General features: G+C 36.8%; 1 protein-coding gene across 1 annotated transcript in view; it reads left to right on the top strand.

Moving 5' to 3' along the window:
- LOC150079350 (sorting nexin-13-like) overlaps positions 1 to 27,407 on the top strand; it is a 392,325-nt gene that overhangs the window by 245,962 nt on the left and 118,956 nt on the right. Inside the window, exons 16-17 of the mRNA XM_090382305.1 lie at positions 6,548 to 6,665; positions 11,406 to 11,458. Of these exons, the coding sequence (XP_090238431.1) occupies positions 6,548 to 6,665; positions 11,406 to 11,458 (171 nt within the window). The remainder of the gene's footprint in view (positions 1 to 6,547; positions 6,666 to 11,405; positions 11,459 to 27,407) is intronic.

Genomic DNA, 27,407 nt, shown 5'->3' with positions numbered 1-27,407 from the left:
CTAATTCTTCTATAAATTTATTGAAACTACCCACTTTCAGAACACCAAATGGTAGTTTTTCCCAACAATCAGTTACCCTCAAGCTGAAAGCAAATTTTCACACCTATCCTGCAGCCACTCTTCTTCAATTTAAGTTTATGAACCCTTGTGCATATTGTCTGAAATGTTAGAATACCATCATCATTAAGTTTACATAGTTCATTTAAAGCTTTAAATGCTTCAATCAGTTCTCGTGGCAAGTGTCTAGTTTCAAGGCTATGCAATTTGCTTTGTGTTCTCAGCTAATCTGGTTGCACTATCAAGGGATCCACATCCTTCTTAAAATGAGGCTTCTAGACATGTATGCAGTACTCAAGGTGTGGCATAACCATAGCCTTATACAGTGGGATAATCATCTCCTTATCTTGCAGTAATCTGTATATCACTGACAGAACCCTAATAGTTGTTCTAGCAGCCTATCTGCACTGCTCAGAGACCTTTATATGGAATAATACACTGGTGTGCAAAGGACCAGTCAGGTTTTCACCTATAGCTTCTCATATGAGTGGCCTGGATATAGGAAAAGCATACCAAAGGAACCTCGTGAGGTACAGAAATGATGAAGGAAACAACACCAACACAACAACAGAAACAAAACGGTACAGAGGGACTTTATTCAAAAATGCCAGCAAAGCACTGGCTGCCATGATACAGATGCATCACTGCCAAAGATGGAACAAAGGGAAGAGGTGGTCCTCGGTAGGAGATATGGCCACCCCTAATGTCGATGCAGGCTTTGCACTGCCTGTCCATACTTAGAACAACATTGTTGATAAGTTCTTGTGGTAAAATCGTCCATTCCTCTGTCAGCACCATCATCAGCTGGTGAACATTTTTTGGTGGGTGTGGACGTGCCTCTAGGCATCTCTCCCAGAGCATCCCATATGTGTTCAATAGGATTTAGATCAGGGGAACAGATAGGCCAATCCATACAAACAAGGTCCTCACTTTCCAAAAGCATATCACAGCTGCAGTTCGATGTGGTATGGCATTATCATCCATAAACACAAACTCAGGGTCAATGGCACCTCGGAACAGATGCACATGGGGAAGTATTACCTCAGTACAGTAGCATGCACTGGTTACAGTACTTCCTTCCAGTATCTGGAGTTGTGTACGTCCATCCAAGATAATGCCTCCGCAGACGAGAACACCTCGACCGCCATATCGATCGCTTTCAGTGATGTTTGCAGATTGATACTGTGTGTGCTGAGACTGAATCTACTCTCTTCAGTAAAGAGTACCTTTCCTCATTGCACTGCTGTCCAGTCCTTGTGTTCAATGCACCACTATAAACAGTGTCTCCGATAGGCAGGTGTTAATGGGACACAACATACTGGCCATCGGGCAAACAGTCCACCTTTGTGGAGTCACCTGACCACAGTAAACCGCGATATCCTGTGCAGCTAGTTTGCAGTGGATTCCACTGTCTGGTGTCAGTCCCTCTTGGCCTGTAGGAGTATATAGTGGTCATCATTGGGCATTGTTTTTCAAGGACGACCACTACTGGTCCTTTGAACAGCTGTACCTATCGTTATGAAGGCTGACCATTCATGTGAGACGATGCTATGGGCGATACCGAACTCTGCAGCCACATTCCTCGCACTTCGATCTTCCTTGAGCTTCACAATTATTTGACCCCACGTAAAGTCATCCAGATGTTGTCTACTGGCCATTTCATTGTCTGTAGCACTGTATGAAACCAATCGGATGTTTGTAACAATCGTGCTCACCATTCAGTAATTTGCACATAACTGCTGCTTTTATCTGTTTGTGTGAGCCCTCTCATCATGATTCAATGAAACAGCCTGTGGTAATGCAAATTGCCACAGGCTCTTTTATTTGATTTTGTGGTTGTAACCTTTAGAAATAGTGTTGGTCCTTAAGGTTTGCACACCATTGTAGTTGAGTAACTTTTAAAATTACTTCCTTAAACATTCCCACTTATCATTTATGCTATTAATCTATGTCAAAGCTTCTCTTTATTGCCATTATGAAAATTAAAACCTTTTCTTTTACCCTTGAAAATAATTATTGGTTTAGTTAAATCTCATATTAGTAAACTGTGATTGCATCCTGTTAATATCACATCTACTTGCGGCATCCATAATATTATTGACATAAAAGCAGTCATCTAATCATTCAAGAAATACCAACTAGTCTCAGACAATTTTTAAATTCTATTCAGTGGGACCAACTAATGATATTACCAATGGCAAATTCTAAATGGGAAGCATTCATGAAGTAATCATAAAAGATTATATGCTTTTTATATCAACTAAGAGAGACATCAAGACTTAGATCTAAATTGGCTGATGAACTGATGAGAATAATGGCAGAAAAGAAAAATATGTGGGATGCATATAAATTATCAGGGGATACAGAAACCCACAGTAGTTCCAAATTAGTCTGCAGTCAATTTATAAAAGGGATTAGACAAGCAAAGCGAGATTACAAGAAGTCTCTGACAAAGAATGCAAAAATTTATTTATTTATGTTAATAATAGAAGGAAAGGGATGAATCACATTTGGTCCACTAGATATGAATGGTATAACTGGTAGTATTAGTACTGGCATATGGTGCAAGAAAGCAAGCTTATAAAGCATCAACCAAAAAAAAACTTCTTACATCACCTGCCTCCATCATCACTTCTTACATCATCACCTCCAGTAATTTGTCTAGTTCTTCCTTGAATTTATTCAATGTACCCACTTCCACAGAAACAGGTGGAAGTTTGTTCCACCAATCAACCACTCGCTGGCTGAAGGCAGACTTCCGCACATCTATCTGCAACCACTATTCTTGAATTTGAATTATTCTCCCCTCGTGTGTAGTCTGAGCAGGAGGAGGAATGCCATCAACATTGAAACTAAAAGTGAATAAGGCATAAGAGGTGAATGAGATCTATACGGTTATATTAAGAAAAGCAACAAAAGGATACTACAATGTGGTCACAAAGGAACTGGATACAAAAAAATAATTTTGATATCATACACTTGGATTTCAGGAAAGCTTTTGATACTGTTGCACATGGAAGACCTCTTTACAAATTGGAGTCGTTAAGTGGCATTAAGGGCAAGTTACTGCAATGGATAAAGGGTTGGTTGAGTGGGAGATGGCATCAATGAAGGTATATCAGGCTTAATGTCCAAGTTTGCAGATGATGCGAAGGTTGGCAGGGTTGTTAATGACAGTAAAGACAATATGCAGTAGAATCTAGAAAAGTTAGGCAGATGGGCTGAGAAATGGAAACTAAAGTTTAGCCTGGACAAATGCAATGTACTGCTTATGGATAGATATGCAGTAACCCAAGAGTAACATACCAACTGTATGGTACTACACTCAGGAAGGTGGAGAATGAAGAAGGTACCTGGGGGTAATTGTGCAGTCAGATATAAAGTTCTCTGAGCAGTGCAGACAGGCTGCCAGAGCAGGTCATGGAGTTTTATCAATGATATATAGGAATTTTGCTAGCAGAAACAAGGAGGTGATTATCCCTTTGTATAAGGCAAGTCAGGCCACACCTTGAGTACTGTGTACAGGTCTCGAGGCCTCATTTTAGGAAGGATGTAGAGTTGCTAGAATGAGTACAGAGAAGGGCAACAAGATTTGTGAGAGTAACAAAGGGTTTCTCTTACCAAGAGAGGCTCAAGTTCTGCAAGTTGCAGCATCTGGAGACTAGGCAACTGCAAGGTGATCTGACTGAGGTGTATAAAGCCTTGATTGGTTTGAGCAGGCAAGAGATACTTCCGCTTGTTCAGATTACAAACCTCGGGGGGGGGGGGGTATAGATTAAAATTGAAGAAAGACAGTTGTAGAGTAGATGTACAGAAGTTTGCCTTTTGCCCGCGGGTAGTTGATTGTTGGAACAGACTTCCATCTGTTGTTGTGGAAATTGATAGCTTAAATAAATTTAAGGCCGAACTAGACAAACATTTGGAATGACTGGAAGGTTGAAATGGGAAGGTGTTTTTTTTTTGTTTTTTTTTTGCAAGAAAGCAAGCCTAATAAGCCTGCTTTCTTGCATCATATGCCTAAACTAATGCTAATGCTAAGAGGTAAGCAAACTTTTAGCCATAATTATGAGAGCATCCTTCAATCCTTGGAACTCCATCTTTGGAGTTATGTGAATGTCTCCTTGATTCACAAAGAGAGATAAAAAGGTGAAGTGAGTAATTACAGACCTGTAAGCTCGAGTTCTGTTCCAATAAAATAATAGTCACTTATTGAAAAGCTAATATGGAACCATATAGACAGGAGTGCATTTGTACAGTAGTCACAACATGGATCTGTTAAGGGGGCGATCGTATCGGACCCATCTGATTGGATGCTAATCGTGCAATAACTTAAGAACTGGATACAAAAGAATAATTTTGACATCATATACTTAGATTTTAAAAAAGCTTTTGGTACCATTTCACATGAAAGACTGCTGTTCAAATTGGAGCACAGTGACAATAGGAGCAAGTTACTCTGTGGATAAAGGAATTTTTGAGAGGGGAAAGACATCCGGTTCAGTGGAAGAAGACAGATAATAGTTATAAATGAACACTGCTCATCTTGTTCTGATATTATTAGTAGAGTCCCCCAGGATTCAGTGCTTAGCCCATTGTTATTTTCAGTATCTATTAATGATATTGATGAAAGTATATATCAGGCTTGAAGCTTGCATCTAATACAGAGGTTGATATTGTGGTTAATGACAGGAATCAAGGTATGCTATTGCAACAAGATAGAACAATTAAAAAAGATGGTCTGCGAAGTGGCAGTTGAATTTTAACATTGACATATGCAAAGTACTGCATATGGTAGCAGTATTTTCAGAATAATATACCAACGATGTGGTACCACACTCAAGATAGTGGAGCACAAAAAAAGACCTTGGGGTAATCGTGCAGTTAGACATGAAGTTCTGTGAGCAGTGCAGATGCTGTCAGGACAGTTGATTCAGTTTTGTTATTGATATTCAGGTATTTTGCCAGCTGAGGATTAGATGATTATCCCATTTTTATTTTCAGTATCTATTAATGATATTGATGAAAGTATATATCAGGCTTGAAGCTTGCATCTAATACAGAGGTTGATATTGTGGTTAATGACAGGAATCAAGGTATGCTATTGCAACAAGATAGAACAATTAAAAAGATGGTCTGTGAAGTGGCAGTTGAATTTTAACATTGACATATGCAAAGTACTGCATATGGTAGCAGTATTTTCAGAATAATATACCAACGATGTGGTACCACACTCAAGATAGTGGAGCACAAAAAAAGACCTTGGGGTAATCGTGCAGTTAGACATGAAGTTCTGTGAGCAGTGCAGATACTGTCAGGACAGTTGATTCAGTTTTGTTATTGATATTCAGGTATTTTGCCAGCTGAGGATTAGATGATTATCCCATTTTATAAGACAGTATTTAGGCTACATCTTGAGTCCCACATACGGGTCTGCTAGTCTCATTTTAGGGGAACAAAACGGTACTCTTATCAAGAAAGACTTCAGTTCTGAAAATCCAACGTGTGCAAACTAGACACCTGTAAGATCTGATTGAGGTGTTTAAGAATGTGAATGGATTGAATAAGCTAAATGTGGATGGCATCTTAAATTTAACTTCCTCACTTAAATTTAATTAGAAGGATGATTGCAGAATAGATGTGTGGAAATTTGCTTTCAGCCAGTGAGTATTATATCCATATTATTTGCCACTACTGATACTAATACCTCTCTAAAATCTGAAAAATTTTAAAATCTGCATCTGTGAATCCCTGTGAGTGCCAGATTTTAAAGAGTTTATTGTATTTGTTATGTTAACTTAATTGCCTCTCTGCTGAGAATCTAAATTTTTTAAAGTGAACAGGACTTGTGAAAAACAAGTCTACATGGACCATTATCTAGCAGTTTGTAGATTTTAACACTTTCTGCAGGTTTCAGCTTGCTTCTGTGCCATGTAAACATCAGTACAGCAAAGGCTTGAATTAACATGAACTATACTGAATAAATTGTAGCACTTACTTTGAGACTCTTCACCTTGAGGGAAGGAGAATTATAGCCCTCACTTACCTTGACTGCAGCAGTACTGAAGAAGGAAAGGTAGTAAGGGCGAGCCATGATGTGTTGGAATGTGGCAATCACTGAACAAGAGGATTATTGATACATGCCCAATAAAAATGCTATCTGCAGTTTTTTCACTTTCTACAAGACTACCTTCAGTATTACACTGGATTCTCTAACCTCTTTTCCTCTATCAAATTGCTTCTCTATATCAACAGCTCCTTTCCATAAGCGTTCAAATTGCTTATGGGAGGGAGTTCATTTAACATGCGAAAAAAAAATCTTCAGTAACTTTTTAGTATTACTATATCCAGTGGAGCATAGTTCTGCTCATGTGCTACAACTACTGCAAGTTACAATCTTTTCATGTGTAAAACAAGGAAAGAACATTTTAAATCTCATAATCAGTAACAATATTTTTTTTTTTTTTTTTTTTTTTTTGTTTCTTTCCACTAGGTTTATGACACAATGCTGGAAGAATATTATCTAACATTTAAAAATAACCAAGGATATATCAAGTTACTAGCTGAATTGGGCATCCTGCAAATAGCAGATGAAAAATTTGAAGTTGATTGTAAGTATCTCAAAAAATTTTAATTTTATATAATTCTCATTTACATTTAACATCTTATATTTTTAACTTATTTTTTGTTTTTTTATCAAAAAGCAAGTGCAATAGCACTGAAATCAATTAACAAGACAGATAAATTAACCAGTTGGAAAAACTGCAAACTGAGCAACTGATGGCTAATATTAGAAATTGACTAATATTAAAAAGACAAGAAATTTTCTCACTTATATGTAAAAATCAAAAAGTACATGGTAACACTACAGTTGCTGTGTAATTTTTTTCTAAACCAAAACTGAAATTTCTGACGAAGTGTTGTATATATATTCCCGATTAGGTATCAGGAATTAAGATTGTTGGTAATTATAAAATGCACACTTCCCCTCTTAATTTTAAAGATTGAGAGCAAAAGTCCTAGTAGGTAGATTGCAGGCAAGAAAAAGATTAGAATTAAGAGGCTGATATATTATTCAGTTTTTCCATCTGGATTGTTAATTTATAATTAACAATCTAGTTTCAAAATACTGTATTCAAATTATAAATGTGAATATTAACCAGCTAGAACACCATTTAAAATGCCATCCTCTATTTGAGTCTTTGTATTCCTTGGTAATCACAAAATGCACAATTTTCCACTTAATTCTAAGGATCAAGAACAAGACCCATAGTATTTAGATGACCAGAATAAGACATGGGTACCACATGTAATCACACATAAGCTACATCACACGTAAATATATAAGTAATTAATATACACATATATTAATTATTATATATATGTATGTATTATACATATACGCAGTAGAACCTCATAAATCCAACATCCTTGGGACCCAGCATATGCTGAATTTTTGAAAATTCCAGTTTTCAAAGGTTATGCACATATCCTGCACACGTGGCCGACAGAACCAAAATGTGAGAGATTGTTTGAGTTTGCCACCCTAGTTGTAGGCATAGGTAGCGACCTCTTGCGGCCCAAGATAAACCAATGTAATATATGCAAACTACAGTAATGCTCACGATAAAAAAAAAAAAGATGTACACAAGCTAACGTAGCTAAAATAACACTAAAATAAAACTAGACTATACAAAGATATAAGCCTATCAAAAGACTACCCTCCTCGGAGTCTCTTTACACGCTACAGGGAATGAACAGCCCATGCAGGCAGAAATTATATTTATTTACATAATTATCCAAAATGGTTCTGTCAATATTTGCTATCCTTCCTTTGTTGTTTCATTTTTTATTACCTTACTTTAAGTGTTTTTCGATAAATCTGTCCCGAATTTTGTTCTTAGTAAGCTTGTCTTTTGAAGTCTCCAGTGCTTCAGAACTAAGTCTAACGTTACAAATTCTTATTATTCTTATTGCTTGTGAAATTGTTTCTCTTTATTTTGATTGGTATATTGGAACTCCAGTAGCTAAGGTGTATTATTTCGAAGTTATAATCTTCTCCTTTATCGTATATTCCTATTTCTACTTGGTTAACCGCCCTGATATTTATTTTAAGGTCTAGAAATGTTACTTTTGTGTTGTCTCTGTTTATTTTTGTCAAGGTTAGATCATTGGAATAGATATCTGTTTTGACCTCTTATAAGTTGCTGTCAAAAGAAATCATGTCGTCAATATATCTGTGTCTTAATTTATTTTTTCTTCTTTTTGTTGTATTCATTTTCATAATGATGTAGGAAACGGTTTGCTGCCAGTACTGAAAATTTGGATCCCTAGGGACTCCTATCATTTGTTTATATATGTATTTGCATCGTTACTTTGTATACACTATAATCTGAGCAAATATAATATATTTTCTCAGATATTTTCGGACAAAAAATTGTTAAAATGTTACTTATGCAAATATGCCATTGAATTTACATATATTATATATATGTATATATATTTTTATTTTTTTTTTTTTGTAGTTTAGTTAAAAATCTCAAAATTGGAGAAAAACCATAACAAAGATGACCAACAATGATAAGGGAAAAGTTAAAACAGAAGAGAAGGATATCACTAAATAGATGAATGAAGCGAACTGACTTGTATAAAATTTGGCTAATTAATTATGTGTATTGAACCTTAAAATGAAATAAATTGCACTTAGGCAAATCCCTAAACTAAATCAGTCAAGCTTGAATAAAGATAGTTGACATTTCAGAGCCACTTTGGGCATCATTTTCAAGACACTGAAGTAGATGGTGTTTCTCTCCTTTATAACAGAGAAAAGCACTGTCCGCTGCCCAAACGCAACATATGCTTGATTCGCTACATCTAGAAATAATTGTTTCACACACAGTGATTGTTTCATCTGGACACCTTGCATATGCACAGTGATTGTTTTTAGATTACAGTAGCTTTGTCAAAATTAATATATTTGCTCAGATTATGATTAGCTTCCAGGGGATAATAATTTGTGTTTGAATTTTATTTAATTTTAATTTAGTTTTGAAGTTTAGTTTAATATAACAACATCTTCCACTAGAATGAATTGGATGGATCAATTTGCAGGATGGAGGGAGGGAAGGAGGGAGAACCCCCACCACTCAAACCATGGTTGTCAACCCCCCAAAGGAGTCAGCATTTGCCTCTGTGCTGTATATATATGGTCTGGTTAGTTTGTCAGCAACAGGAATTGGACTCACCCCATATCCACTCAGTTTCAGACAAGCACTCTATTCACAGTCAACAGCATGTCTGTTATCTTACTGGCCATGATGTAGGTAAGATCATTTAGCAATTTTAGCTAAATGATCTTATTTGATAAATGATTAGCAAATTGCAGGGTCAGTCATTTGATAAAGTTGGAATACAACTGCCCAATGCCGTGTTGCATATTGTCACCTTTTGCCATTTCTAGAGAAAACTCGAGAAATGATATCCAATTATGATTGGAGAAAAGCAGTCGAAAAAAAATCATAAAGACTTTGAACTAAGAAAGAAAACTTGTAAATTCCTTATACTTGCAAATTAAATCCCGAACTAAATCTCGAACTAAAGAAAACTTGTAAATTCCTTATACTTGCAAATTAAATCCTGTGACCTTCTGTCCTTAATGTCATTAGTACCAACATGCAGAATTCTTAATATAAGATATGCAAGGCATTAATTTACTCTTGCTCTATGTTATACTGTTTTACGAAAATATTGTTTATTTACAGAGCAAGATAAAGCCAAACCACTGAACTAAGTTGAGATTTGAAAATAAAATTTCATCATAGGAAAATTAAAAAAATTATAAAGATATAATGTTACACTGGGTGCACCCTGCAGACAACACACATAAATATAACACACAAAGACATATGCCTCAATCAAAAAAAGCACATTGTAACCACTGATTTACTAATAATTAAATTACTTAAAAGTCAGGCTGTTCAATAAAAACAAAAGTCTGTGTACAGTCAGTCCTCGTATAACACGTGTTTACACTATGCGAATTCGATCATACACGATTTATAAATAGGGGAAGGGGAATGATATCGTATATAACACAAACCGAATTCGTTTATGCACAATTCGCCTTTGTGTTTACAAGAAATGGCAGTTGAACGTGGAATCACCCGAACCGAACGCAACATGATAGGAATGAAGAGAAGATTCTGAACATGTATTTATGCTTTTTATATCAGTGAATGGGAAACACGTTTAACCATAATAACGTAAAAACCCACACAATTCCAGCTATCGGTATTATCGCAAATGCAATTAGATTGAGTTTACTGCCAGTTTATAACAGATTCCACTATCAGAAATGCCATTGGAAATTGTTTTTATTGTTTTATGGTAGTGACCTCCAGAAATGTGCTTTAGTAAAATGTTTTTGTGCTTTATTCCTTAAAAATGAGTAAAATACTTAAAAGGTGTGAAAAGGAAACATCCTGGTGAAGACACTACAGATTCAGAGAGAAAAAGAAAAGCAATATCGATAGACACAGGTGGACTGGGTCAAAAATTCTTACCCAGGAAAATTTGTAGCCGCCTCATACTAGCGTTTATGGCCAAAATCACACCGGCCTCCATTGTGTTCTGGCCTCTGGCCCACCAGGGTTTCCCTGGTAAGGCTTATGGCCAGTCCGCCTCTGTCAATAGAGAAAAAATATGAAATTGTGAAACCCCTTGAGCAAAATGAAAGATCATGTGATATTGCATGTGCTACAGGCCTAAATGAGGCAACGCCAAGAATTAGAAAGAATGTAGAGAAAATAAAAACAACTTTCATAGTAGGAACAACTCAAAGTGTAACAAAATCCATTAGATCAAGACACAAAGAATTGGAAGAGATGGAACGGCTGTCATCTGTTTGGATAGAAGAACAAGTTTGCTTATGATAGAAGCAAAAGCATTAGCAATATTTTATTACTTAATAGTCGTAATAAAATACGTAAGTATTTTATTACGATTATTTATTGTGTTTGGTAATGTTTTGGTTACAAATATGTGTTCAATCTTGGGTGGTCGGCACCTAACCCTATTTTTCCCATAGGGCCTGTTATTTATATTGAACGATTTTGCATTGCACAAGGGTTTCTAGGAACACAACTATCATGCTATATGAGGACTGACTATCTTATGCTGGAGAGCTTATGTTAATTTTAAGAAAGGCCAGATAAACAATTAGCAGTATTATTACTATTTATTAGATGTTTTAGACTGATCACACATAACCTTTTATTTCTTGCATCATTTACCAGTATTAAAACTAATGTATCTATTGTAAAAATATTTATTTTCTCTCCTCCTCACAATAGCAGACTGTCTACCTAAAAATAAAATGAGAGAGGGAACTGAAGAAGAAGAATTTGTAAGTGCATAGTTTTTACCCGTTTCTCTTGTGTAAGTAATGTTTTATCTATGTATATATATAATGTTTTATGCACTGAGGATATATGGCAGAAAAGAAATGACTAAAAAATTTTTCAAAGTTGCTTCTATTATCAAATCAATGCTAATATAAATAAATAAAATTGAACCAATTTATTTCTATTAATTTCAACTTCCTTATCTAGAAATGTTTGTGATGGCTGGTCATAAGTTAAATGTTTGATTGGATTATAAGAAAAAAACCATGCATTATTATTTTAATTAATATCATTACTAATTATAATATTCTCAATTTAAATTCATTAAATTTTATGTTTATTCAGTTTCTGCTTAAAAATGCTTTGTGTGGAGATCATGTCTGTCCATGATATGTGTCTAAACAGTTCGACCAGTTTCACTGAAATTTAATTTTTCAGAATTTCACATAAATTGTTTAGCATCTGTAAAGTGACTATTTCATGAAAATTACATAGATTTATCTAGTACTTTATGTGAAGATCAAAGCCAGTTATATCAAATGTCTTTTAAGTGTTTCTATATAGATTAAAAAATGTTTCCTATAAAAGTTGAACTAATTAAAATAAATACTCAGTAATAAAGACTACTTTTACAACAATGGTATTCAAATGCATTTTAAGCCCGTCATTTGTTTTCCTTTAATCTGGTTTGAAATAGAAACCATTATCAGCATGTTTCTAAAAAAAAAAAAAAAACAGATTTGTGAGCAGATTCAGAGTGTCAGCAGCAAAGAAAAGAAGAGATTCCAAAAATATAATGATTATTTTAAACTGCAATTTCTTGGAATGAGCAGAACACATTCTACTGTGTGGTTTATTAGGAGGCATCCACAAATGATAGCATAAACAGCCCACTCTCAAGTACCATTTTGATAAAAACAAAGAATCCTATGAGAGACTGGTAGGATTCTTCCAAAATATGAGCACGGATATCAGAAAGTTCATGGTTTTCTAGAAATATCAACAAATTCACAAAAAATTTGTTTTTGAGCGCAAAGAGAGTCAGTGCTGCATTCTGCATACATGTGCTTCAAAGACTATTGAAGTGCATTTCCAGGGTGTAGTAACCATCTCAAGGGAAAGGCATATGGCATATTCTTCTTCTTCTTCCCAAGGTGAAAACAGCCCTCAAAGGAAACAGATTTCAGGATGTTGAAAATTTAAGAAAAACATAACCACCAAACTCAGCGTTCTCTTTGGACGCCTTTACTGACTGTTTTCATAAACTTTTAATAACTGCATTCAGTTTTGAACATACGTAAGCGGTAAGTTCCAGGACTTATTACTTAAGTCGAGTTTTACATAACTCGGGAAAGAATAATAAAATATTGCTACTATATCCCTGTAATGCCAAAATTACAAAAACCGCATAATATCCTCAGAAGAATGAAGAAAAATAGTTATATATTTTTCAATTAAATAGTTATATATATTTTTAATTAAATAGTTATATATATTTTTATATATATTTATATTATATATATATATATATATATATAGTATATAAAACAGGTGACAAGGGTAAAGAAAGGAGAAGAAAAAGGTAAAGGAAAAGAAAAAGAAAATAGAAAATAGATGTACCTGGACGCGCAAGGCTACAGAACAGGATACAACTATAAAATAAAACATAGAAATAAATGATAAAGGACATAGTAAGATGGGAAAGTTATTAACAACAACGTCGTTAATAACGTTAACGTCGTTAACGTTAGGCATGGCACGTTGTTAATAACTTTCCCATCTTACTATGTCCTTTATCATTTATTTCTATGTTTATATATATATATATATATATATATATATATATATATATATATATGAATATGAATTAAGTTGATAGTGGTAAGAGTTCTTTAAAGGTAAAATATGATATACTAGCTTATCAGACAAACCATGGCGGGTACCCAACGTGACCTGGAAAAAATCAATCTATGCTATGACATATATAAAAAAATATACCATTAAAATGTTAATTATGGCAATAAGATACATTGAAAGGGACTTTTTCGAGGGCTAACCCTTTCAATGTATCAACCATAATTAACGAGCTATCCGTTTCTGTAATGTTCTGTAATGTTTAATCGTCCTAGATGGCATTAATTGGTTATGTGACTACATAATATTTATTATAATATTTATATTTATTATAACATTTAATATTTGCATCTTCATACTTGGATATATATATATATCCAATATTGGCTTATGTTTTATTTTATTTATTTTATTTAATTTAAAATATTGGATGTATTTCAGCTTCATATGGAGGAATTGCATGTCGCTGCCTCTAATGAAGGCTTAATTATTTATTTATTTATTCACTTTATTATAATTTTAACTTATGTTAATATTTAATATAATTCAATGATAGCATATATATATTTTTTTTTTTTTTTTTTTTATGAAAACCCCAAACACGGGAAGTATTAGAATCTATAGAACTTAGTAAAAAAAAAAAAGTGGGAGAAAGAACTGAACCTTGAGGGACACCAGCATTAGTGGAGAAGTTAGAAGACAGAGAGCCATCTACCATCATCCTCAGTGAGCAATCAGAGAAAAAACTGGATAACCAACTACAAAAAAACAGTTGGAAAATTATAAGATGGAAGCTTGTTTAGAAGACCTTTAAGCCAAACACGATCGAAAGCCTTTGAGCCAGCAAGAGCAACTGCATGTGTTTCACCGAACTTTTCCATTGAATTTGTCCATAAATGAGTAACATAAGCCAGAATATCATCAGTGGATCGACACTGAAGGAATCCATACTGGTGATCGTTGATCAGACGGGACATTTCTTGGTAGTTTAAAATTGGAGGTAATTGATTTCTCCATTACTTTGGAAAGAGTAGAAGGAATTGCAATGGGATGATAATTGGATGGGAGGAATTTGTCACCCTTTTTAGGAACTGGCTGGATATGAGCACATTTCCAAGCAGAAGGAAAAACACCTTTGGAATAAGAAAGTGAAAAAAGGCGGCAAAGAACAGGAATAAATTCAGTAGCACCGGTTTTGAGAACAAGTGGAGAAATACCATCAGGACCTGGAGCTTTCTTAGCATCAAGATTCGTCAAAATTCCTCTGACGTCCTTTTGACTGAAGACCACAGGAGACATTGAATGGAGCGTGTTGGGAATGGTGGGAGGTGTTTTACCACAATCACTAATACATCAGTTGGAAGATAAATGAGATGCTAGCAGGTTAGCTTTATCTTTAGCTGAAGTGACAACAGAACCATCTGGTTTTGACAGATGTGAGAGCAGAGATGGGGAAAAGTTGCGGCCACTAGCTTTGGCAAGAGACCAGAATGCTTGGCTACCATTAGGGCAAGAAGCAAGTTTTCTACTCTTAGCCCATTCAAAATCTAGTTTGGACTGATTAATAACTGCTTTACAATTGTTGCGAACTTTGGTGTAGGCAAAAATGAAACTGAAGAATTGGAAACATGCCAATTACAATATGCAACGTTCTTCGGTTGAACAATCTTAGCACATTTATTGGAAAACCAAGGTTTAGATAAAGGACGAGATTTTAAAGTGGAGTGTGGAATAAAGGATTCTATTCCTACAAGAATAATTTCACTGACACCATCTGAACAAATGTTGACATCAGAAGGTTTGAAACAGTAATCTGACCAAGTAAAAGAAATCTCGCAATTCATCCCATTTTGCATTCTTGTAATGCCAAACAATACAAGGTTGGGAATAACAATGAGATAAAGGCTCCATTGGAGATGAGACAATCACCACGTTGTGATCTGAGATGCCTAAAGGACCACTCACTTCGACCGTCTACTTAGAAGGGTTGTTTGTGAGAAAAAGGTCAAGCGTGTTGGCTGTATGGTTAGGAATGTCTGGTATTCTTGTAGGTAAATGAACAATCTGTGCAAGGTCATTAGTAATTGCAAAAGCCTCAGCATCTCGACAAGCTGGGTAGGTGTGACCTAGCTAGAAAACGGAAGCCAGCTGGAGTTGTGAACATTAAAATCGCCAAGGAAAATTACCTCACTGTTAGGAAAGTTGGACTGGAGAAAGTGAAGTTGCAAAGAGAGGAAGTCAAAGAGCTCCAAGTGATTAGTGAAGTTGGGAGGACAGTAGACACAACAGATGAATTTGACACAATGAGGTAGAGAGATTTTAAGTCAGAGAAGATCGAATAGAGGAGATTCCAAATTACCAAAGAATAGAGAAGATTCCAAAGTGTCTGACAGGGAATATCGGAATGGAGATATGCACAAGTACCACCTTTGAGGTGAAAGGAATCATACAGCAGATAGTTTGGGCAACTGCGATGAGCAGTAGTTGAATCAACCAACAACTGAAATTCTCTCAGAAAAAGTACATGGGGTTTGGCAGACTGCAAATGGAAATGGACATCGCTGAGATTAGAATTGAGACCATGTATATTTGTGAAATGAATTAGGAAGTGTTTGGGAGGTTTAGATCTTTTCGAAGATAAGTTTACTCTATTAGTTTGACAATTCATGGTGTATTCAATAGCAAGAAAAGGTGGGGGGACATGTTGTATGAAGTAATGAAATTTTTGGATATGGCGTACACATGGTAAGAATATACCCAGATCCTTGCCATAATGTGACCTCGACAATGTCCCCTGCATACACACTACTTGGACTCCCTCCAGTCACCGTCTGGCAGAGTATAGGTAGCAAAATTATACACTAGCTGATCCGGAAGCCTCCTAAAGAGTTACCAATAGGTTCTGTCTGGTGTATTAACTAGCAGCCGGCCTGCGAACACCGTTTTAGAGCTGTACCCTCGAAATGTAAGGAAGATTGGATCTCACCTTGATGTTCATCATAACCTCAAAAGACATCAGTCATACTGCATAATCGAAGAGAGGGGGGGGGGGGTTGACCGGAACTTAATTCTGGAGACTAAACATGGGTTCCACCACTTCGAGCCTCCAATAAGCAAAGTGGTGGTATTGTACCGGTTGATGAGAGTCATCTACCACCTACTATTGCCTGGTAACACAGAGGGGCAACATTCCTCCATGTGGTGTGGGTTCCACATCTCAACCCCTGCTTACTTTGGTTCACACCTGGGTGGTCATCCACTGTGTGCTTATGCATGGAAGTTATATTCAGGATTACTTAACAGTCCCACCATCGTGAAGGTGCAAGCTGAGGATTTGGCTATCACAGACCGTCTGGACTTCACCAAAATAGGGTCCACTTGACTTGAATGTCACCTGAACATCAGTTCCATCAGCGTTTTAGACTCCCAGGTAGCAAGTACAGCTTGTCTGGCATATCTGAGAGAATGTCTGTGCAACCCCAAGGACGAGTTGGACCTCACTTTAATGAACTTACATATAGCAAAATTGTCTATGTAGCAAACTTTTTTGATTTCCTCTTGATCATTACATTGAAAATAGTTTCCCTATAACAAAGAAAATTTTCCATATAGCGAATGGATTTCAAGAGATTTCAATAGGTATGCATTGTTTGGACCTCTGGCCTTTAGGCAGTAATGCTGATGCTGTAGAAAGCATGAACTAAGAGCCAAAAGGATTAAGCATTAATCTCTTTAGCTTTTAATAGCTATAGGCGTTAATTCCACAAATTAAGAGCTAAAACATTTTACAATTTAATGATGCCTGTAAAACCCTGCAGGAGGGAACTGACCAACCACACAAGGGATAGAAAAAGATGGAAGTTTGAGAGAGGCCTTTGCCCAGCATAAGGCATATTCCTGATGCAGGTATTGCCTCTTGTCAACCTATTTTCTACCATAAGCATCCTATTAGAGAATTAGGAAAGAGTGATTTTCCTTTATCTCGGAAATTCAACTGTTGTGTTGAAGAAATAAGTCATCCACACTTTCACTAAATTTCACCTATCTCTGTTTACATGGTAGCTACAAGTGGTCCCTAATTTCAGCTTTGTTTTAACTGCTGTGTAAGTAATTTTATGATGTCTAAGAGGAAATCCTCAAGTGTAGTGTGAAAAGGTGGAAGTGCTTCATAGTGTAGATCGCGGCGTCAGTGGCGTATCCAGGTATCATCGTAAGGAGGGGCATGGCGACCAGGCTTTCAAATTTTTTTTTTAGAACGCCTCCTGCATCCTTTTTCTTTAACTTCAAATTTTTGGTTAAGGAGGGGCATATGCCCCCCTCTGCCCACCCCTGAATACTCCCCTGCGCAGCATTAAAATAAAAAGAAATCACTTTAAAATTGGACATTCTGGCAAGTAGTGTGTCAACCATTCTGAAAAACCCTGTTTCGATTCTCAAACTGAGGACTCGGGACCCAGTCAGAAGCGTCCGAAATTGTGCCTTTGAGAAAATGTATGTGAAGCAGTTTTTAAGTTGATGAAGTTGATTCGAGACCAAAACATGCCGATATCAGTGCTATTAATGAAAGAAAACGCTATGTAGTACGCATCTTTTCTTTGGGCACGAAACATTCCAACCCAGTTCTGGTTGGCTGGACAAATTTAAAGACTGTCATGGCTTACTTGAAAAAGTTATTGCTGATGAAAGTGGAGTTGTAATCGAAGAAGACTATACCCAGTGGAAAGAAACAGTTTTGAAAAAAATTATGGAGGAGTATGAGTCCAAAGACTTATTCAACATTGATCAAACATGTCTATTTTCTAAATGTTTGCCAAACAAGACACTGACTTTTAAAGGTGATAAATGTTTAGGTGGTAAAAATAGTAAGGAGAGAATTACACTCTTGGTTGCAAATATGGCTGGTAATGAAAAACTGAAGCTTTTGGTAATAGGAAAAAAAAAATAACCCTTTTGTTTCAAAGGAATAAAATCTTTAGAGTTAGACTACAACTATAACAAAAAACCCTGAATGACAAACGAAATTTTTGAGCAGTGGATTTTAAATTTTGATTGAAAGAGGATGAAAGAAAACAGAAAAATTGCATTGATTTTCAACAACTGCCTTCACTCGGTAATTTCAAAACTTACAAATGTGAAGTTTGTTTTTCTTCCTTCTGAATAATTCGTCTTAACTGCAGCCAATGGACCAAGGCATTATCAAGAATTTGAAAATGCACTACCGAAGGCACATACTGAAAAAAATTATACTGAGAATAGAAACCAACCAACCTATAGATTCTATTATAGATTTGTGGATATGCATATCAGACTTGGCAAAAGTGTGGAGTCGAGATATGACAGAAACAACAATTAAGAATTGTTTCACAAAAGCAGGTTTTGCTAAAATGCTAATTAACAGAGATGAGAGGTATAAACTACTAGAAGACATTGAGCAATCTTGGGAAGAGTTCCAAGCAAGGTTTGATCAGTGGAGAAATTGCTCTTGACGAATATTTAGTAGTTAATAATGATGTCATAGTTGCACACTATCGGAGTGGCTCCAACATTTTGGAGCATATTTAAAGAACTAGTAACAATATCGACGATGAGTTCGATGAAAATGAGGGCAAAATTAAACCTTCCAAACAAATGTTGGCAGCATTTGAAATTTTGCGTCGAGGCATTCAGTGGGAAGAAAATGTAACAGAAAATATATTTGAGTGTTTAAAGTTTAAACAAATGCGAACATTTTTATGAACAGTGTACAGTAGAATCCAGTGTACAACAAAAATAAAAACAAATATTTTATGACATAATTCTTAAAAGTTTGATAGTATGTACCAGAGCTATAATGCTCGTTACGTTCTATATTGATATCAATATTTGTAAAAGAATAAGAGAAGTTTCCCTCGATATGATACATAGAACACTTCCATATGATACTCTCCAAAATTTAAAACAAAAACAATTAAAAAATCAAAAATCTTATATTACAGTAAGAAATAATTAACAATAATTAAAAAACAAATGAACACAATAAAAATCAATTTAACACAATTAAAAATTAAGTCAAAAATTAATTTAACAAAAAAATTGCAAAATGATTTTCTTTCCTGAAGCTGACAATGCTTTTCAGCTGTATGTCGTGATCGCAGGAATGAAAATTACTGAGTAGAGGTGAGCGTACAACTTAAATAGGGATTATCTGTCTTCACGCATGTGCGTAAAGGACCATGAGTCGGAGATTATATATGGCAGGTGAGCATTAGCAGAATTCTCGTGTAATTAAATTTCAACGGTTTCTGCAATTAATAGTCTCGTTTAATTTCATTCGACACTTAAGTATTTTGGCCTCGTTAAAAAAAAAGTGTTTTTCATTAACGGCATGAAAGGCTAATTCTGATGCTGCTGAACGAGAAGCATGAACTTAGGCCACGTGTTGATTAGCACGAAAATTCAGAGGAAACCGCATACAAGCCTGATAAGATGAGCCGCAAACACCAAAAGAATTGTTGTATACTAGATCATTTATTTGTGTTGCGAACGAGGAAAGGACTGAGCGATTGTACAGTATAGTATGTAATTTCTGTATTGACCTGGCTACAATTTTAAATTTGGTATCTTTAAAGAATCTATTAAATTGTTTGTGCCACTGTTCAACATATGGGACAGAAATAAAAGTATTTTTTGATATTACTATTGTTGGTTGGTATAGTATTTTGTATTTTATCCTTAGCTTGTACCCTACTTCTGTCTATTGTAGCAAGTGGGTAACCCCTGTTTAAGAATCTGCAGGTTAATATTTGTATTTCTGATCCCAAAGCAGATTCCTTCATTGAATATTTATAAGCATTGAGAAATTGATTAAAGATAGTCGTCTTTTGTAGGTGAACGAGTAATAGCTGTTATAATGCAGAAACATACCGGTGTTTGTAGGTTTACGATAGATGTTAAATTGGATTTTATTTGCTTCCCGAGTAAGCGTCAAATTTAGAAAATTTAATGACTTAGTATCCATTTGTCTGCAATTCTGCCTAGACATGATAGGAGGGAGTATATGATGAGAGCCTTGTCGATCAATTTGGCCCTGGAAAGATTGTGCAAGGCTCAAGGGGTAAAATTTTTTTAAGCCTGGTCTGTACTTGTTAACATTAGAGACTACTTCTACAGGGATGGGATACACTTAAATAGAAAGGGTACAAGAATATTTGCTGATGCTATCGAGGCAGTGTTATGTGGATCGGAAAACTGCTAGCTTGGGGCGGGATACAGGGACTAATAGACTAACAGTAGCAACTGGCAGAGGTCAAAGTGATTCTTGCACTGCTTCTATTGGAATGAGCAGCAGCCTGGAAAACAAGATGCAGGATATTTCAGAGACTGCTGGGAGTCATTGCAGTACAAGTAAACACATGAGTTGTGTTAGGGTAGCTAAGAATAGGAACAGGTGCATGTATACTTGCGTGTACACCAATGCTAGGAGTTTGGTAAATAAATTTTATGAATTTGAGGTATTGCTCAAAACATCAAAGGCAGATATTGTTGGGGTATCAGAGATGTGGTGTCACACAGATAAAAGGAATGCAGAACTGGAATTTGGGGAGTGCAATGTGTACAGAAAGGATAGACAGGATAGGAAGGGAGGAGGGGTTATGCTATTAGTTAAGAAACAAATAAAATCCAAGGAAGTGAAGCCAGTAGACATCGCTGGACAGTGCAGTGTCGAGTCAGTTTGGTGTGACACAAGCATTGGGAGATCAAAATTGAGAGTAGGAGTGTGCTATAGGCCTAATGGCTCTGATAAGTCATTACACTGTACAGTCAGTCCTCATATAGCACGATAGTTGTGTTCCTAAAAACCCTCGTGCAATATAAACAACAGGCCCTATGGGAAAAATAGGGTTAGGTGCCGACCACCCAAGATTGAACACACATTTGTAACCAAAACATTACCAAGCACAATAAATAATCGTAATAAAATACATATGTATTTTATTACGACTATTACGTAATAAAATATTGCTAATGCTTTTGCTTCTATGATAAGCAAACTTGTTTTTTGTTTGATTTTCTCTCCAAACAGTTGATACCGTTGCATCTCTTCCAATTCTTTGTGTCTTAATCTAATGGATTTTAATTACACTTTGAGTTGTTCCTGCTATGAAAGTTGTTATTTTCTCTGCATTCTTTGTAATTCTCGGCGTTGCCTCATTTAGGTGTCTAGCACGTGCAATATCACATGGTCTTTCATTTCGCTCAAAGCGTTTCACAATTTCATATTTTTTCTCTATCGACAGTGGTGGACTGGCCATAAGCCTTACGGGGGAAACCCTGGTGGGCCGGAGGCCGGTGTGATTTTGGCCATAAACCGTGGTATGAGGCCACTATAAATTTTCCCGGGTAAGAATTTTTGACTCAGTCCGCCTCTGTTTATCGATATTACTTTTTTTTTCTCTCTGAATCTGCAGTGTCTTCATCAGGACGCATTCTTTTCACACCTTTCAAGTATTATACTCATTTTTAGGGAATAAAGGACAATTACAAAACGAGGAGGCACGCTCGATACACATAAACAAAGCTGTGCGCGTGTAGCAACTGAATAAACAACACCTTAAAGGCAGAGATACACTATTAACACCTCACATTTTACTAAAGCACATTTCTAGGGGTTACGACCATAAAACAATAAAAACAATTTCCAGTTGCGTTTCTGCTAGTGGAATCTGTTATAAACTGGTAGTAAACTCGATCTAATTGCATTTGCGATTATACCGATAGCTGGAATTGTGTTGGTTTTTACGTTATTATGGTGAAATGTGTTTCCCCTTCACTCATATAAAACACATAAATACATTTTCAGAATCTTCTCATCATTCCTATCGTGTTGCGTTCAGTTGGGGTGATTCCGCGTTCCACAACCATTTGTTGTAAACACAAAGGCGAATCGTGCATAAGCGAATTCGGTTCGTGTTATATAAGATATCGTTCCCCTGTTTATAAATCGTGTATGATCGAATTCGTGTAATGTGAACACATGTTATACGAGGACAGACTGTACTGGTAAATAGAGTGGGCCAGTAAATCAGAGAGATTGGGGGGGATACAAGGACTAATAGATTAACAGTAGCCACTGGCAGAGGTGGAAGTGATTCTTGCACTGCTTCTATTGAAATGAGCAGAAGCCTGAAAAACAAGATTCAGGATATTTCAGAGACTGCTGGGAGTCATTGCGGTACAAGTAAACACATGGGTTGTGTTAGGGTAGCTAAGAATAGAAACAGGTGCATGTATACCTGCGTGTACACCAATGCTAGGAGTTTGGTAAATAAATTTGATGAATTTGAGGTATTGCTCAAAACATCAAGGGCAGATATTGTTGGGATATCGGAGACGTGGTGTCACACAGATATAAGTAATGCGGAACTGGAATTTGGGGAATACAATGTGTATAGAAAGGATAGACAGGACAGGAGGGGAGGAGGGGTTATGCTATTAGTTAAGAAACACATTAAGTCCAAGAAAGTGAAGCCAGTCAACATCGATGGACAGGGCAGTGTCGAGTCAGTTTGGTGTGACATAAGCATAGGGAAATCAAAATTGAGAGTAGGAGTGTGCTATAGGCCTAATGACTCTGATGAGTATAATAAGATATTGTACAGGGAAATAGAGTGGGCCAGTAAATCAGAGAGTCTTATAATGGGGGATTTTAATTTCCCAGATATTGACTGGAATTTGTGGGTTGGTCACTTGCACACTAGCAAGGCTTTTGTGGATTTATTGGATGATTGTTTTCTACATCAGCATGTTCGTGAGGCAACAAGAGGGAGCAATACTCTTGATCTGATTATCAGTAGCGATTCTTCATGCATTAAGAATCTGCAGATAAATGAACCACTAGGTGGCAGTGATCACAGTGTGTTGAAGTGGGATTTACTCAAGGAGGTAACTACCATCAGAGGTAAAGGGAAGGGTTTTTGTTTTCGTAAAGGCGACTATGATGGTCTGAGACAGTATTTAAATTCTATACAGTGGGACCAACTGATGATGTTACCAACAGCAAACTCAAAATGGGAAGCATTCAAGGAACTAATCTTGGAGGCTACCAGGCTTTACATACCAACTAAGAAATATTGTTCAAGGTTTAGGCCTAAATGGTTGTCAGATGAACTAATGAGACAGGTGGCAGAGAAGAAAAATGCATGGGATACATACAAATTAATGGGTGACATGGAAGCCTATGATAGATATAAGTTGGTCTGTAACCAAGTCACAAAGGAGATTAGACAGGCAAAGGCAGACTACGAAAAATCCTTGGCAAAGGATGCAAAGAAAAACAGAAAAGAGTTCTTTACATATTTAAACTCAAGAAGGAAAGGGATGAATCAGATTGGTCCACTGGATATTGATGGTTCAACAGTTGAGGATCCTGCTCAGGTGGCTAACAATCTAAACGAGTATTTTGCATCTACATTCACGCATGAGGAGTTATTCAGGAAGGAGAATGATGTAGGTAAAGTAAACATTGGCAGTGAGCTGGATGATTTTGTAATAACTGAGAAGAAAGTGGAGGAGAGATTGTTGAGGATAAACATAAAAAAGGCACCTGGGGTGGATGGGATCTATCCAGTTATATTAAAGGAGGCAGCAAAGGAAGTAAGCAAACCCCTAGCCATAATTATGAGAGCTTCTTTGGACTCAGGGGAGGTACCCATAGACTGGAGATGTGCAAATGTAACCCCAATTCACAAAGGAGGATCAAAGGCTGACACAAGTAATTATAGACCTGTTAGTTTAACTTCTGTTCCAGGTAAATTAATGGAGGCACTGGTTAAAGAAGCACTGCAGGATCATCTAGACAAGAATTCAGTTATAGCTCAGACGCAGCATGGTTTTGTTAAGGGCAGGTCTTGCCTGACCAATTTGATTGGATACTATGATGTAGTCACAAAAGAACTGGATGCAGGGAATAACTTTGATATTATATATTTGGATCTTAGAAAGGCTTTTGATACTGTTGCACATGGAAGACTGCTGCACAAATTGGAGCAGTGTGGCATTGGAGGCAAATTGCTGCTATGGATAAGGGGATGGTTGAGTGGCAGAAGACAGAGAGTGGTAATCAATGGACACTGCTCAACGTGGACTAATGTTATTAGTGGAGTTCCTCAGGGTTCAGTGTTGGGTCCGTTGTTGTTTTCGGTGTTTATGAATGATATTGATGATGGGATATCAAGTTTAATGTCCAAGTTTGCAGATGATACAAAGGTTGGCAGGGTTGTTAAGGACACTACTGACGCTATGCTGCTGCAACAGGATCTGGAAAGGTTGAACAGATGGGCTGAGAGGTGGCAAATGAAGTTTAACATTGACAAATGTAAAGTACTACATATGGGAAACAGTAACCCCAGAGCAACGTATCAGCTCTGCGGTACTACACTGACAGTGGTGGAGAATGAAAAGGACCTGGGGGTAATTGTGCAGGCAGATATGAAGTTCTCTGAGCAGTGCAGACGAGCTGCAAGAGTAGCTCATGGTGTCTTGTCAATGATATACAGGAATTTTTCTAGCAGGGATAAGGAGGTGATTATTCCCTTGTATAAGGCAATGGTTAGGCCACATCTTGAGTACTGTATACAGGTCTGGAGGCCTCATTTCAAGAAGGATGTAGAGCTGCTGGAACGGGTACAGAGAAGGGCAACAAGATTAGTGAATGGAACAAAGGGTTGCTCTTACGAAGAAAGGCTTAAGTTTTGCAAATTACAGAGTCTGGAAACTAGGCACCGGCGAGGTGATCTGATAGAGGTGTATAAGGCTTTGAATGGTTTGAGCATGCTCAATGCCAATGGGATTCTTCATCTTGCTCAGAATAATCACCTCAGAGGGTATAAATTCAAATTGAGGAAGGACGGATGTCGGATAGATGTGCGGAAATTTGCCTTTGGCCACGGGTGGTTGGTTGGTGAAACCAACTTCCATCACTTGTTGTTGAAGTTGATAGCCTAAACAAATTTAAAGCTCAACTGGACAGGTATTTCGAACGAACGGAGGGGTGAAATGGGAGTGGTGTTTTTTTTTTTTTTTTTTTTTTTTGGCTGATGCTGAATAAGCTTGCTTTCTTGCATCATATGCCTCTACTAATGCTAATGCTAATGCTAGAGTCTTATAATGGGGGATTTTAATTTCCCAGATATTGACTGGAATTTGTGGGTTGGTCACTCACACATTAGCAAGGCTTTTGTGGATTTACTGGATGATTGTTTTCTACATCAGCATGTTCGGGAAGCAACTAGAGGGAGTAATACTCTTGATCTGATTATCAGTAGTGATTCTTCATGCATTAAGAATCTGCAGATAAATGAACCACTAGGTGGCAGTGATCACAGTGTGCTAAAGTGGGATTTACTCAAAGAGGTAACTACCATCAGAGGTAAAGGGAAGGGTTTTTGCTTTCATAAAGGCGACTACGATGGTCTGAGACAGTATTTAAATTCTATACAGAGGGACCAACTGATGATGTTACCAGCAGCAAATTCAAAATGGTAAGCATTCAAAGAACTTATCTTGGAAGCTACTAGGCTTTACATTCCAACTAAAAAATATTGTTCAAGGTTTAGGTCTAAATGGATGTCAGATGAACTAATGAGACATATAGCAGAGAAGAAAAATGCATGGGATACATATAAATTAACACGTGACACAGAAGCCTATGATAGATATAAGTTGATCTGTAAACAAGTTACAAAGGAGGTTAGGCAGGTGAAGGAAGATTATGAGAAATCTTTGGCAAAGGATGCAAAGAAAAACAGCAAAGAGTTCTTTACTTATGTAAACTCTAGAAGGAAGGGGGTGAATCAGATTGGTCCACTTGATATTGATGGTTCAACTGTTGATGATCATGCTCAGGTAGCTGACAAACTGAATGAATATTTTGCATTGACATTCACACATGAGGAGTTATTCAGCGAGGGGAATGCCAGAGGTGTATTGAACTCTGGCAGTAAGCTAGATAATCTTGTAATAACTGAGAGTAAAGTGGAGCAGAAATTGTTGAAGATAAACACAAGAAAAGCACCTGAGGTGGATGGGATCTATCCTGTGATATTAAAGGAGGCAGCAAAGGAAGTAAGCAAACCCTTAGCCATAATTATGAGAGCTTCCTTAGACTCAGGGGAGGTACCCATAGACTGGAGATGAGCAAATGTGACCCCAATTCACAATGGAGGATCAGGGGCTGACACAAGTAATTATAGACCTGTGAGTTTAACTTCTGTTCCAGGAAAATTAATGGAGGCACTGGTTAAAGAAGCACTGCAGGATCATCTAGACAAGACTTCAGTTATAGCTCAGACACAGCATGGGTTTGTTAAGGGAAAGTCTTGTCTGACCAATTTGATTGGATATCATGATGCAGCCACAAAAGAACTGGATGCCGGGAATAACTTTGATATTATATATTTGGATCTTAGAAATTCTTTTAACACTATTGCACATTTAAGACTGCTGCACAAATTGGAGCAGTGTGGCATTGGTGGCAAATTGCTGCTATGGATAAAGGGATGGTTGAGGGGGAGAAGACAGAGAGTGGTAATCAATGGGCACTGCTCATTGTGGACTAATGTTATTAGTGGAGTCCCTCAGGGTTCAGTGTTGGGTCCATTATTGTTTTCTGTATTTGTAAATGATATTGATTATGGTATATCAAGCTTAATGTCCAAGTTTGCAAACAATACAAAGGTTGGTAGGGTTGTTAAGGACACTACTGACGCTATGCTGCTGCAACAGGATCTGGAAAGGTTGAGCAGATGGGCTGAGAGGTGGCAAATGAAGTTTAACATTGACAAATATAAAGTACTACATATGGGAAACAGCAACCTCAGAGCAACGTATCAACTCTGTGGTACTACACTGACAGTCGTAGAGAATGAAAAGGACCTGGGGGTAATTGTGCAGGCAGATATGAAGTTCTCTGAGCAGTGTAGACTGGCTGCAAGAGTAGCTCATGACTCTTGTCAATGATATACAGGAATTTTTCTAGCAGGGATAAGGTTAAGCCACACCTTGAGTACTGTATACAGGTCTGGAGGCCTTATTTCGAAAAAGATGTAGAGCTGCTGGAAA

Source organism: Mastigoproctus giganteus, chromosome 10 (assembly GCF_048544385.1).
Source record: "Mastigoproctus giganteus isolate SK-2022 chromosome 10, ASM4854438v1, whole genome shotgun sequence".
In the NCBI taxonomy this organism is placed as follows: Eukaryota; Metazoa; Arthropoda; class Arachnida; order Uropygi; family Thelyphonidae; genus Mastigoproctus; species Mastigoproctus giganteus.
Note: the sequence above shows the minus strand (reverse complement) of the source record. Positions and strands in the feature narration are given on the sequence as shown.